The following is a 14,386-nucleotide window of genomic DNA, read 5'->3' as shown; positions in this document are numbered from 1 at the left end:
ACTTCAATGCTCAAGGTTTCCCTAAAATGAGTGTTTCTTGTGTTGTCTTATTGATTACGAGCAAACATCTTTTTACATAAAGCAAGGCCCACACATTGGCTTGCTTGTCTCTGTCAGCCAAAATGTGCATTGTGCTCATTCCATGAATTCAGTTTCAAGTAGCAACATCATGTGAAAGATTTACAGGTACATAGTTGGCAACTCCTGTTTGGGTGATGAATGTTGTAATGTGTACGGGATTTTAAAAAAAATCCACACTTGGTTGGAGGACTCAATGGGCCGGTTTCCTAAGCCTAGTGCAGATTTAATCACATTTTCATTGGAAAATCTCCATTGAGGATGCTTTTTAGTCTATGATTAGGCAGGGAAATAACTGTATAAATGGTGTTATGAAAACTGTTTAACTGCTAGCTCCCAACTCATACAATTACAGGGCCAAGCACTATAGATGTTGCTCCTGATTGTTTTTGTCAGTATTGTTTCATGTTCTGTTTGTTATATTTTTGTTTTGAATGGTCATCAGTTTTGTGAGAGTTCCGTGAGGCCAGCACCATAGAGTTAATACACACATGCTGTCTTGCTATCTTTCCCATTCATTACATTTGTGACAGCATGAGAGGCGCCATGTAGTCAACTAGGGTGTACACTCTAAGAAAAAAGGGCTCTAAAAGGGTTATTCATTTGTAATTCATTTGAACCATTTAAAGAACCCTTTTGAGTTCCATGTAGAACCCTCTTTGGGTTCCATTTAGAACCTTCTGTGAAAAGGGTTCTACGTGGAACCCAAAAGGGGTCTACATCTAACCCAAAAGGGTTGTACAATGAACCTAAAAGGGTTCTTCAAAGGGTTCCCCTATGGGTAGTCTCACTAAGTCAGACTCTCCATTCATATGATGAATCTGACGGTGTACCCTAATGTAAGTGGAGCTGGATTAATCCGGTGAATTTTACCAGCGCCGTGGATTATATCGACAAATAGAGAGGAGTTGAGTAGGTCGTAAAAAAGGCGGCAGGATTTCAACCACAGGAATTGAATGCACACTGCTCAAATGCAAAATGATGCCATCGAAAACCTATTCAGCTCCATGTTTTCATTTTGTGTAATGCATGGAAGTTGGGTTGCAAACAGAGGGCAAGCCGGTCCCCAGTGTTTACTTCCTATGCCCCCAGAATCTCAAGTGAGAGACATGATTCTGGGAGTGTGTACCAATTGGGCACTCTACAGTCATTGGTAGAGCTGAGTTGTCATATTTTCAGTGTGCATTGTTTGTACAATAGCAATTAGCTGAGTAACATCTACAGTGCCTTGAGTAAGTGTTCACCCCCTGGCCTTTTTCCACATTTTGTTGTGTTACAACCTGACTTTAAAATAGATAAAAACCAAAAACATTTCACTGATCTACACAAAATACCCCATAATGTCAAGGTGAAAATATATATTTTTTAAATGTTTACGAATTAATTAAAAATGAAAGGCTGAAATGTTTTGAGTCAATAAGTATTCACGCCCTTTGCTACAACACTCCTAAAATTAGCTCAGATGCTAAAATGTCTTCAACAACTCACTCAATAAGTTCCATCTGAGTGCAAGGATAACAGTTTCATGTGATTTCAGAATGAATATCTTTGCTTTTATGGGGTCTCTGATTTGCATAGGAATCAATTACACACTGTGTGGATTAGGTTGTCAACCAGGTTGGTTAATTAAAGAGTACACATTTCTAAAAACAAATTTTCACTTTGACATTTTGGGATATTTTGTGTACGTCAAAAAAAATCAATTATATTTTTGTTAAATTCAGGTTGTAACACAACAAAATGTGGAAAAAGTCCAGGATTGAATGCTTACTGAAGGCACTGTAACTAAAAATAGAGTGTAGTAACTTTCACATAAATGTCTGCCTAAGATCTTTTATTTATGTCACTTGTGTCACAGTTTGATGACGCTGCAGGGCATTCCAAACAGATACATTGTTCTACTCAGTGCACTATAGTGGTTCCCTGGGCAGATTCACCCTATGCAGTGTAGGGAATCAAGATTATCCCTATGGATTGGAACACAGCCTAAATCCAAGATTAACTAGGGTGGAACTTCCTATGAGCTGGGAAGGCAATTGGATCTACTCATGTCTTCTTCTTCAATAGGTTTATCTATAGATTGGAAATGGCTTTCAGGTACATGACACCATCTACTGGTGCCTACAAATCACTGACCTGAGACACTGGAACTGTGTTGATACTATGCAAATGAACACTCCAGTACAACAGATGGCAGTGAATCACCAACATTGGATTTATGTCCACTCAGAACACAGAAACCACTCAGAACACAGAAACCACTCAGAACACAGAAAGTCGACTACATGGAGCTCCCCATTAAATCACAGTTACTTTACGGGAGTTTGGCCTCTTGGGATAAAACTCTATGACCTGTACCAATAAGCGGTATCCAAAATGGTGTTGCAGATCGTGCTGAAACCATCATAATAAAAGTCCCTTATTCAATATAACATGAAATGCTCCCTTAAATGTAACATTAAACTAAATCAAAGCTTAAACTTAATTTATAATGATAAAGATGTTTGGTCATTTTATGAGCATGCCTATGTGTTTCAAAACAGGTAGTGTTCTCAATTTGAATAACATACTTTTATGCTAGTAATAGTGAAAATAACCAAATGTTTTCATATCAACATGCCATGTATAGGCCACCAAGACATGATATGGCATGTATGGCTGCATGATGTGGATATGTTTTTAATTAGTCATACTGAGAGCTGTGTTTTTTCCCCCATCTATGGATAATGCTAGCGGCAAAGCCCAGCAATATTTGCTCAAGAATGCGGCTATGACTGAAAAAAAGTGCCTGGGTGAGCCTACAACACTCCAAGTCAGTGGGAAAATTAGGTATAACATCCAAAATCCTGAACTGACCCTGTTAATCGGTAGATTAAAGGGGCAATCTTGGATTCAAACAACAACAACAACAGAGCAGTCAACATATTTTGGGGGAAACAGCTAAGGGATGGGGCTGGAGAAATGTAACCACTCTTCAAGTTCATAGATGGAGCTATAGATGCAACTGACTGTGAAATCTGTGTATCAGTCATGTGAAATCAAATTAATGGTTTTAACCAGTGGTGAAAATGAAATTACTACACTGTTAGTTTGCTAAAATTATTGGCAAAGTTACGTATACCCATCTAACTTGGTAGGGATTTTCCATATCATCAATGATATGTATGTATAATTGCGCAATATGAAAAGCGATATACAATGCATGTCTTTCTCCTTTTCAGCATAAGCCTTCATCCTCTTGGCCAGGCAGAGCCTTTGTATTAGTAGGATACATTGCTGATTGTGTTCATGTTAAATCACAAAACAGCTGTATATTCTTTTTAGTCTTTGAGATGCATTGAAAAGTGAAATGTCCACCAGCAAGAGGCAGTCCAGGATGTGTTTGTCCTGGCCTTGCTACGGTGGTTCGTTGTTTAACTTAAGTTGAGCAGCAAGGACATGACAGCAGAGTTTTCCCAGGGGCTCAACTGGTAAGTATGAATCCCCAATCAGACCCTCAAGTCTCCATTTGTTGATATTATTTTATTTGCTTACAAAGGTGTATTCACTGAAATCATGTAGCTGGAGTATGTACAGTACCTGGGGTTGAAGAGTGGCTTAAGACTGCTGGAGCGCATGGATCATTCATTCCCATAGCTGCTGTAATTGCTAAAGTGTGTATTATTCATGTGTATTTTGAATCCTGCTCTCAAGTTGCCCTTCAAATTCACACAGACGTCTGCTGTGACCCTTGTGGATGACTCCATCAAGATCTACACCCCCAAGAGGTAGCACAATCACAGGCCTACTTTCTGTCACCCTGGTGCTGCCTGTGTGTTATTGACTATCAAACACTATTTGCCAGTTTTCCAGACCCAGATGAAGCCTCAATCATATTAAGTCAAGCCAACCTAGTGCAGTGTCCTTCAGTGTTTGTGAGGGGAATATCGTCTCTCTCTTTGTCTTTTCTCTGTCTCTCTCTCCCTCAGTGCTACAACACACACTAACGCACTGTTTGCAACACAGTGTGACTGCTTTGAATTGGAAACCTCTGTGTGTGTCTGCTCTGGTCGCTGCCTGTTCCAACTGCTTGCTGGTCTCGCACGTGGACCCCACCTGACTCTCTACCAGGTACACACACACACTCACTCATAGAGTAATTTCTGTGCTGTTCATTATTATGCTCTTGAACGTTGTCTTTCTTTGTCCTCCCCCACCCTATTTCTCTCTCAATGTCTTTTTCTCCCCCTCCCTCCCCCAGGCCCTCTTGGCTGTGCCCAGGTCCTGTGTCACCCAGGTCACTCCCCGGTCACTTCCATTGCATGGTCACCTGACGGATGGGTGGCACCAAGAAGAAGCAGACCCCTTCTCTGCTCTCCTGTGTCCTCCAGGCCCTGTCCATCCAGGGGGAGCTCCACCACAAGATCAAACTCTTCAGTAAGACCCACTGTTGCATACATCCTGCTTATATTTTCTGAGACTGCTTGCGTTCTGTTGACATTTTCTGAGGATGCTTTCATTGTTTGTATTTTCAATGGCTGCTTGCCTTGTGCTTATATTTTCTGAGGCTACGTCATAGTTTTAGGCCTATACACATTAAGTCTGACCTGTCTCTCTTTCCCTGTCATAAGTCAAGTGCTGCTGAAGCATGTGCTGAAGCCTCTGATCACGTACTCCTCTGAACGTGGAAGTGACGGAGCAGCAAGGCAAGGTCTCACCCTGGTCTCCCTGCAGAGGGGAGCACCCCAGCCCCTCGCAGGTCTACACCAAAATCCTGGTGGTGCTCAAGACGCTACACAAATCTGCTTGGTAGGTCCCGCCACAAATATAGCTTTTTGTCCATTAGTTTGTTATTTAACACATATATATTTTCTGGTTATTTGACTTTATTTTCCACATTTATATCAAGATGTTTGTGGCACAGCAAAGGGAAACTTTTCAAAACGCCAGTCAGTTGCATGTCTTATTGCTTGAAATGTTGTAATGCAAGGATAATGGAAATAGGTTGGTCACTTCCCCTCAAAGCAACATGACAATGTGGCCATGTCTCTCCCCCTTTGATGTATCAGTTGGGGAGAAAAAAAGTCTGTCATTCTAGGAGACTTGATATGGGAGGAGATGTCCCATTGTCATCCATGAGTGCTTATTGTACTCCATACCTACTAATAGCAGCCAGCTTGAAGTATCGTGTGGTACATATCAAAGGCTAATAATCAACAGTGTCACAGAGACAAAAACACAGATTATTTTTCCTAGTGTCTCACTATATGCAAGAACAATTGCCCCAAAGGCAATACAGTTAATTTATTCAGTCATATCAGTACAATAAGGTAGATATTATTGCTATACACACAGTAAAGACTTATCCTCTGAGGCTATTTAACTGTACTACTGAATAACAAAAACAAGATGGTAGAACTTTTCATTCCTTTATTCATACCACCCTGTCTGTTTTTTTTTTTTTACCACAGGTGATCAAAGAGACAGATGAGTTTGAGAAATCCCTCAAGGAGATGCAGTACCTCAGAGGAGACCCCACAGAACTGCTCAAGTACGCCTGAGACGTCAACTGCCACTTCGCCAGCAAGAAATGCAAAGATGTGATCGTGGCCGCACACCTCCAAGATGCACAATACTGTCAAAATGTATGGCCTATACTCTTCATAGATGATCTATCGACATGAGATTCTTATTGTGTTTCAGTTAAAATAACGTAATGTATGTACACATGCAAGTAATAACAATCTTTTTTAGTCTGTATAAAATGGACTCCATTTTCACTCATCTGATGTGCACTCACCAGGAATCGATTGTGGTAAGTGTAATTTCCTAACCAACAGATTACCCCAGATTCTGAGCTTTCCATTCCCAAGCTCCCCAATCCTTGCTCTGGGGACAAGGAAGCAGGAGGCCAAGAGGTCCTCTCAGCCAGAGAGGCTTGAGAACGAGAAGCTTCTGGGAGCACAAACCCTGTGTCTGCCTGTGTGTCGCATCAGCGAGTCAGTACAGCAGCTGATGGAACTGGCCCTGCACATCCTGTCTGAGGCCTGTTATGGAAAATATGTTGATAGAACTGTTTGAAGGATATACACTTTCGTATGACTGATACAACTTGTGTAAATACTGTGATTATTAGAAAGAGATCTGTGATGAGACAGATGTACACAGAAATGACATTTGTCTTATGGTATTTACAGTATCAAACTGCAGTTTTTGGTCAGCTATTCAGTTATCAGTTCGGCATTAATGAGCCATCATATAATTAGCAAATCATGAAGCAAAGCTTTTTGTTTTCAGTTTAGCTGTTATGTCTCTCTTTGACTAATGTTTTCCACTGTTCATTAGTCAGCATGTTTATCCTTGCTTCAGTTACAGGTTATCCATCAACTGAAGAGGTTGGGCACAGTCTGGCAAGACATTCTACCAGTCAACATATATTCTAAAGCCATAGGAATGCTCCTAAACTCTGCCATCTCAGAGCTCATCGCCAAAATCATGATGCTTGAGGTGAACTCAGGTTCTATTTTCAGAATGCCATTTGTATTTCCTCATTGTAAAAAAATCTTGTTCCTGATCTTTATTTTTTGTTTAGGATGTCTCAACAGAGGATGGGGAGCATCTACATATGCTCTGTCAGTCAATCATTGAGGAAGGACCCCTGGTGTTCATTCCACTGCCTGAGGAGAATAAGAACAAGAAGTACCAGGATGAGGTGCCTGTGTATGTGAAGAAGTGGATTACCTTCAAGGAGCTGGTGCTGCAGGCTAACCTTCAGGAGATAGTAGACTGGAAAGATTGAGACAGGAACACACATGCTTCTCTTCTCTGAATGCCACATTTGTAATTTGATAGATTTTTATCATGAAAAGAACAAGCAGATTGAAGGTTAACAATAATTAATAATTTAAACTTTTGGATAGTGTGTTTACTGTAAAGTTTGATTGGAAATTGTTAAATTTGTCTTCTAATTGGTTTGTTTGTCTTTGTTTCTGGCCTGAAGGTGGGCAGAGGGCAAAGGGCCTCTGTCGCTGGAGTTCTCCAGTTCGGAGATGAAGTGCCTGAGAGACGGACAGTCGCTCTCTCAAAAATCAAATAGACTCTGCCCCCTCTTGCTTCCAACAAACTCCCAAGATATGCTTCAGCACTTTTCCTGACCACTGAGGAAAACATTATTCTTCAATGTCTTTGTTCATGCCTATTTTTCCTAAGTTGTGAACTAGAATTCAATATATGCTATTGTATAAGATAACTTTGTTTGAATATAAACTGCAGTTTTAAATGTGGTCCAGCTTATTTACAAATCCTTTTAGACACCAAAGATGCCTCTTACATTCATGGAAGCCATTCTTGTTACTCCACCTGCTTTGTAATTGACTGCATATGTAGATCTATAATGCTACACTAATCATTGTACTGTGTCACTACGAGAACTTATCTTCTTTCTTATTTTATTGTCTCACTGCTTGGCACATTTCATAACATTCTTGAACCTTCGCCTCCTGTGAGTATTTCTTATATCGAGAATCCTGACTGCTATTGGATAAAGCTACCTTGCTATGCTACTGGGAATAATAACTCAAGCCATCATAAACCAACGAAAGATAATGCTTTTAATAAATGGTTCAACCGCTGCAGCTCTTAAACCCAGAGTGACATGTCTATAAGAATTATATATTCGTAATCAAGGGCGGATGGAGAAAAATCTACACTTTTATTCTTTTTTTTAATCAAGAGCAAAACATTTTTTTTTTTTAAAGAAACAATTTTGAAAAATAAAAGGTGTCGATTTCTCTCCATCCGCCCCTGATTACGGATATATAATTGTTATAGACATGTCACGCTGGTTTTAAGAGCTTTCGAGCAATTGTTTTCATTTTAAATTAATACTGTAAATTATTGGAAATTAATCAAATAAGCAAAGCTATAAGAAACAAGACTGATGATGAATCAAATAAGAACTATACTATACCAGACGTTTGAATAATTGTCAACAATTCACACAAGGAGGGGCGCTACATCATTCGTGAGGGACAACATACTGTAAAAAGAAATTTATGACGTCATATTCTTGCGACCACATGCTTGTCTTGTGTGTCCACATGCCGTTTGGCTGAACTATCGAACATTTTTGTATATTAACATAACATTTAGTAATCGTTTTTGGAATCATGAACGAGAGTAAACGAGCAAATGTCTCTTCTAAGAAAAAGAACGCAGGGAAGAAAAACGACACCAGTGATCCAGTAAAGAACTTCGAGCTATGGAAGAAAAAATACAACAAGACGAAAACACGAGTGAAACGGGAGAAAAAAGAAAAAAGAAAACCTGAATGGCAGGTGGAAAGGGAAAATATCCAAAGGCTTGTCAGCAAATATAATCAGGTGAAAACATTTTAATTATTAGCAAGCTAATGTTCTAAGTTTTTATCAGCGAGGGATGAAATAGTTCCGTCATTGTCACTATCCTCACTCTGTGAGCAAGTTTCTTAAATGACAGGGCATAACCTCCAACACTTTCTCTTCTAGATAAATACCAAGGATGCTGTGAAGTTTTCCGATTTTCCCATCTCAAAAAATACATTGAGAGGTACTATCAGTTTGTCATGGCGACAGACACTTATCTGTAGTGTTGTCAAATAACTCTTATCAGTCAGTGTGCCAGTTTAATGCCATGCTAAACTCCTTTGGCATTGGCAGTGTTTTGTATGGCATTGACAGGTTTTGTTTTACCCCAGGTCTGTTAGAAGCGCAATATCGACAGCCCACAGAAATACAGAGGCAGACAATTGGCTTTGCTTTGCAAGGGAAGGATGTACTGGGTGCTGCAAAGACTGGCTCTGGAAAGACACTGGCCTTTCTCATTCCTGTAAGTAAACAACATACTTATCTGCACAATATCAAACTAGCAGATCCTACTTGTGTTTGGTGGCATTGCTGCATTTCAGTTTAATTTTAATCTGTCTACCACATTGCCTGTTTCACAGAACATCAGTCTGTTGATGCCAACAGTTTTATTGTTCTGTGCTTGTGTCACCAGGTATTAGAGTGTTTGTACCGTCAGCAGTGGACAGCGATGGACGGCCTGGGAGCCCTCATCGTCTCCCCCACACGAGAGCTGGCTTATCAGACCTTCGAGGTGCTCCGCAAAGTGGGCAAGAACCATGAGTTCTCTGCTGGCCTCATCATTGGGGGAAAGGTACTTTTTTGTTTTTATGATCTATGTCTGGAGGATATTTTGTTGAAATGTACCTGAATTTCAGGAGCACACATGCCGCTTGTTATTTGCAATGAGCCTGTAACCTATAGAGCTCACCTTCAGAGGAGACACTAATGACACTTACGATGGCCTGAAGGCAGAAACGTTTGACTTTTGATCCCTGAATGAAATAAATACAAAAAGAAACCCTTAAACCTCTTTTTTTGAGTGAGAATCAGCAACACATTTTTGGAGATCTACTGCATTTTGGTTGACGCACCTGCTCTGAGCACAGTGGTCACAAGGACATTCATGTAAGAATCATGCACGTCTGTACCGTAGTTGAGTTAAACCGCTGTTATGTGGTTTGTTACAGGACCTGAAGACAGAGTCTGAAAAGATCCACCGCACCAACATCATCATCTGCACACCAGGGCGCCTGCTTCAGCACATGGATGAGACGGCTACCTTCCACGCCTCAGATTTGCATATGCTAGGTATACAGCTGTTTTACTCACATATGAGAGCTATTCGGTTTCTACACTGTATATGTATATGCACCATACGATTGTTCCAATATTTTGATCACTGCTTGTTACATCATTTAGGCTTTTGACTCTGATGGACTGAAATGGACAAAGACATTAGCTATGTGAGGAATGGAATATGGTGTCATGATGATTAACCCCACTCTTTCACTCCAGTTCTGGATGAAGCAGATCGTATCCTGGACATGGGTTTTGCAGACACTATCAACGCCATAGTGGAAAATCTCCCCAAGACTCGTCAGACCATGCTCTTCTCAGCAACACAGACCAAGTCAGTGAAGGATCTGGCCAGACTCAGCCTCAAAGACCCAGAGTATGTCTGGGTACACGAGAAGGCTAAGTTCAGGTAGGAGCAATCATAGGCACAATGCAAGTTCTCTATTATTATTACGATTATATGAACTTGCCATTGTCTTTGTCAACTCATTATGAAGTGCCATTATGAAGTGCCTGCCTCAAAATTAAGTTGAATTTATTTCCTGCAATACTTTGTCACATGCCTGTTCCTGATCAGCAGTTGCATTGCAATTGTATTGATTATTATCAATACAAACTGTCATCTAGTTTATGGCAAAAGTGTGGGATAATATCAGTGTCTTAGTGATTGTGTTGCCTTGGGAGGCACTAGCCCTACTGAAAATGGGCTCTTTTGACAGTGTTGATTCTCTCCCATGAAGGGGATTAAAGTGATTGCTCTATATGTTTCCTTTGCTTTAAAGTAGTCAGTGGATTAGGAGAGAGACATCCACACTTCATAACCCCTAACTGCTACCAGGAAATGTCAAGAGTGAAAGTACATGCACAAATCAACATGGCAATTGAATATTATAAGAAAACATGCAAGTTATTTTGAAATTATGAAAGATGAACTGTCCCTTTAAAACCCCAGGCTTGGGTGTAAATTAGGTCTCACACCAAGATAGTGTGTTATCTGAATGTTAGCAGCTTCAATCCACAGCCTTAGATGCTGACACTTTGATCATACTAAATCTCTTGTTCTATGCCACTTTCCATCTCTACCTCCTCTGTAGCCATCTTTGCTTATAAGCTGGGTTTGTGTTTGAGATAGAGAAACCAGTCTCTCTCTGAGTCAGCCTTATCAGGGCTCCTCAGGCTGTACAGTGTTTTAGCCAGCATTCTCTACTGTATACATGTTTGGTGCAATAGCACTGCAAAATGAAATGCTGCTGCAACTCCAAATGGTTCAGCTCTCCTGAAGTCTTCAGAAAGCCTCAGTTGTATTAACTGTTAGTACCAGGGTCCATTTCATTTTCTGTTAAATTCAGGAAAGGTAGTGTGTTTAGTCTAAAAACATGTTTTACTAGTCTACCATAGTTAACATAAGGATGGCTACCCAAAGACACTACTGATCTATTGAACCTGACATCTGCTGGAAAAGTGTTTGGGGACAATGTGCATTTTAAATTCTTGAAGTTCTCGAGCCCAACAATAATTGTCCATTTTCAATTAGCCAATTGTGTGTGTGTGTCTCCCCCCCTGAGCTTCCTGTTACTCTGTGTCCCCCAGCACACCAGCCACGCTGGAGCAGAACTATGTTGTGTGTGAGCTGCACCAGAAGGTCAACATGCTATTCTCCTTCATAAGGAGCCACTTGCAGAAGAAAGTCATTGTCTTCTTCGCCTGCTGCAAAGAGGTAAGGGTAGCTACTAACTTGTGTAAACTGCAAGTAGACAGTATGGCCTAATCTTGGTAGGATACCAATAAACAAGTGTGTGAGTCTATAGACAATGTTGCAACATTGGTCCTAGAAAACATGTTCACTTCCATTGGCCGATGTTTAGAGGAATATGAATATACACTGCATGCACAATTATTAGGCAAATTGTATTCCTCAGGATTAATTTTATTGTTGAACAAATACAATGCTCTCAGTCAATCCAAAATGTTATTGAACCTCAAACCTGAATGTTTAACAAAGGAAAAGTGAGTTTTGTCTTTCTCAGGGGAATATATAAGTGTGCAGAATTATTAGGCAACTATTAGTGTGAAGAATTATTAGGCAACTAAATTAAACAAGTAAGTCTAACAAATAACTAACACAAAATGACAATTAAATAACATGTCTGGCCTTTCAAAAATATTCAGTGACCAATATAGCCACCCTTCTTTTCAATAACTGCCATGAGCCTTCCATCAATGGAGTCTGTCAGTTTCTTGATCTCTTCACGCTCAACTTTTGCTGAAGCAGCAACCACAGCCTCCCAAATGCTGTTCAAAGAGGTGTATTGTCTTCCCTCACTGTAAATCTGATGTTTGAGAAGGGCTCACAAGTTCTCAATAGGATTTAAGTCAGGTGAGGAAGGGGGCCAGGTCATTATTCGGTCATCTTTGAGGCCTTTGCTGGCTAGCCAAGCAGTGGAGTACTTGGATGCATGTGATGGATCATGGCCTTCTTGAATGCTGCAGACTTCTTCCTGTACCACTGCTTGAAGAAAGTATCTTCCAGAAACTGGCAGTAGGTTTGGAAGTTGATTTTCAGTCCATCTTCAACCCGAAAAGGTCCAACTAGCTCATTCTTAATGATAGCAGTCCATACCAGTACCCCTCCTCCACCTTGCTGGTGCCTGACTCGAAGTGGTGCCCTGTGTCCATTAGTGATCCATCCATCTGGTCCATCAAGAGTCACTCTCATTTCATCTGTCCATAAAACCTTTGAAAAATCTGTCTTCAGGTATTTCTTGGCACAATCTTGACTCAACTTGTGAATCTTATTCAGTGGTGGTCGTGTTTCAGCCTTCATTACCTTGGCCATGTCTCTGAGCACTTGACACCTTGTACTTCAGGACACTCCAGGTAGGTTGCAGTTCTGGAATATGATGACACTGGAGGATAATGGGTTCCTGGTAGCTTCACGTTTAATTCTTCTCAAGTCTTTTGCAGTTAATTTGAGCCTTTTCTTCTCCATGCCTTTTTTGAGACCCTGTTGACTATTCGCAACAAAACATTTGATTGTCCGGTGGTCACGCCTCAATAATTTAGCTATTTCAAGAGTGTTGCATCCGTCCGAAAGGCATTTTACAATTTGTGACTTTTCAGTGTCAGTTAAATCTATTGGCCCATTTTACCTGAGGTAATGAAGCTGCCTAATAATCATGCACACCTTAATATAAGGTGTTAATCACTTTAGGCCAAACCCTCCCTCATTACACAAATACATATCATACAAGTTCCGCCGTAGATTGAAAACTCATCTCTTCAGGCTACATCTTAACAGTCCTTCCTAAGACCTCTTCACCCCCACTACCTTCCCTGTACTAACCCTAACCCCAACCCTTGAGACCTCTTCACCCCCACTTCCCCCCTGTCCAAGTTCTCTCCTGTTAATAAATAATAATAAAAAAAGAAATAATAAATAAATGTAAAAATAATTTTATATATATATATGCCTTCTGGCATTACGACTGCCAATGGCCCCTGGTGTGAGCATTGATTACTTTGTCTTATGATGACTGTTGGATAGATGATTCACTAACTTAAACAAATGTATTTGTTCTAAGTCGCTTTGGATAAAGGCGTCTGCTAAATGCCGTAAATGTAAATATCACCTGAAAATGATTTAATCCATTAAGCATTCAAGTTTAGAGTTGGAAAATGTGCATAGACATAATGATAAGGTCAGAATACTCACTTGCCTAATAATTGTGCACGCAGTGTATAAACATGAAGAGTAATGCTTCTACAAAGTCTCTTGACACAGACCTAAACCCTCAGCTTTGCCTGCGACAGCCATATAAAGCTTGGCCATAGCCTAGCATAGCCATGTGTATAGCCATGTGCACATAGCCATGTGTACTCTCCTAATGTGTACACACATTAAAATAATGGATTCACCTTTTTAGCATACACATTCAGTGCTGAACACTGCTGTCATATTTTTGCTCATAGGTGCAATACATGTTTCGTGTGTTCTGTCGTCTGCGGCCGGGTATGCCCATCCTGGCCCTGCACGGCAAACAGCAGCAGATGAAGAGGGTGGAGGTCTACAAAGACTTCATTAAGAAAAGGAATGCTGTGCTCTTTGCCACCGACATCGCCGCCAGAGGCCTGGGTAAGACACATAAGCAGTCTGGATTACTGGCTGTATTGAAATTCATTTATTCAGTTGGGATAAAGACACATGGTGCAAAAAAAAAAGTCTACATTTGGCAAATTTGGTTATGTAAAATGTCATGATGGTCAAATTGTGAGTGCTTGGTTCTTCTCATTGGTAGATTTCCCTGCTGTTAACTGGGTCTTGCAGTTTGATTGCCCAGAGGACGCCAACACGTACATCCACCGAGTGGGACGAACCGCTAGGTAATGCCACATCACTGTGTGTACCTTGACAAGACAATGGGCTCTTTTTCCAGATGTAGGTTAAGCCTAACTCGACAATTTAGAAGGTGTGATTTTGTACAGGATTTTGCTTAATCTGTGTCCAGGAAACCGTCCCGCAGAGTGTGCACTGTGCAACATTGTTTTTCTACCTCAGGACACTTTTGGAATGCATAGAACCCAGTTGACAACAGTTCAGGGCTTACTTTCCACACGGATATTTAGAGGCCTAAAGAGCCTATCTAAAGCCC

General features: G+C 40.6%; 1 protein-coding gene across 1 annotated transcript in view; it reads left to right on the top strand.

The window, feature by feature from the left end:
* The first annotated feature begins 8,136 nt into the window (after window positions 1-8,136).
* The window catches only part of ddx10 (DEAD (Asp-Glu-Ala-Asp) box polypeptide 10), a 58,051-nt gene continuing 51,801 nt past the window's right edge, over window positions 8,137-14,386 (top strand). Inside the window, exons 1-9 of the mRNA XM_083690026.1 lie at window positions 8,137-8,438; window positions 8,583-8,643; window positions 8,792-8,922; window positions 9,094-9,252; window positions 9,629-9,749; window positions 9,957-10,146; window positions 11,328-11,454; window positions 13,707-13,869; window positions 14,033-14,117. Of these exons, the coding sequence (XP_083546152.1) occupies window positions 8,226-8,438; window positions 8,583-8,643; window positions 8,792-8,922; window positions 9,094-9,252; window positions 9,629-9,749; window positions 9,957-10,146; window positions 11,328-11,454; window positions 13,707-13,869; window positions 14,033-14,117 (1,250 nt within the window). The 5' untranslated portion in view covers window positions 8,137-8,225. The remainder of the gene's footprint in view (window positions 8,439-8,582; window positions 8,644-8,791; window positions 8,923-9,093; window positions 9,253-9,628; window positions 9,750-9,956; window positions 10,147-11,327; window positions 11,455-13,706; window positions 13,870-14,032; window positions 14,118-14,386) is intronic.

This window comes from Argentina silus (genome assembly GCF_951799395.1).
Source record: "Argentina silus genome assembly, chromosome: 2".
Classification (NCBI taxonomy): domain Eukaryota; kingdom Metazoa; phylum Chordata; class Actinopteri; order Argentiniformes; family Argentinidae; genus Argentina; species Argentina silus.
This window is presented reverse-complemented; position numbering and strand designations above follow the sequence as displayed.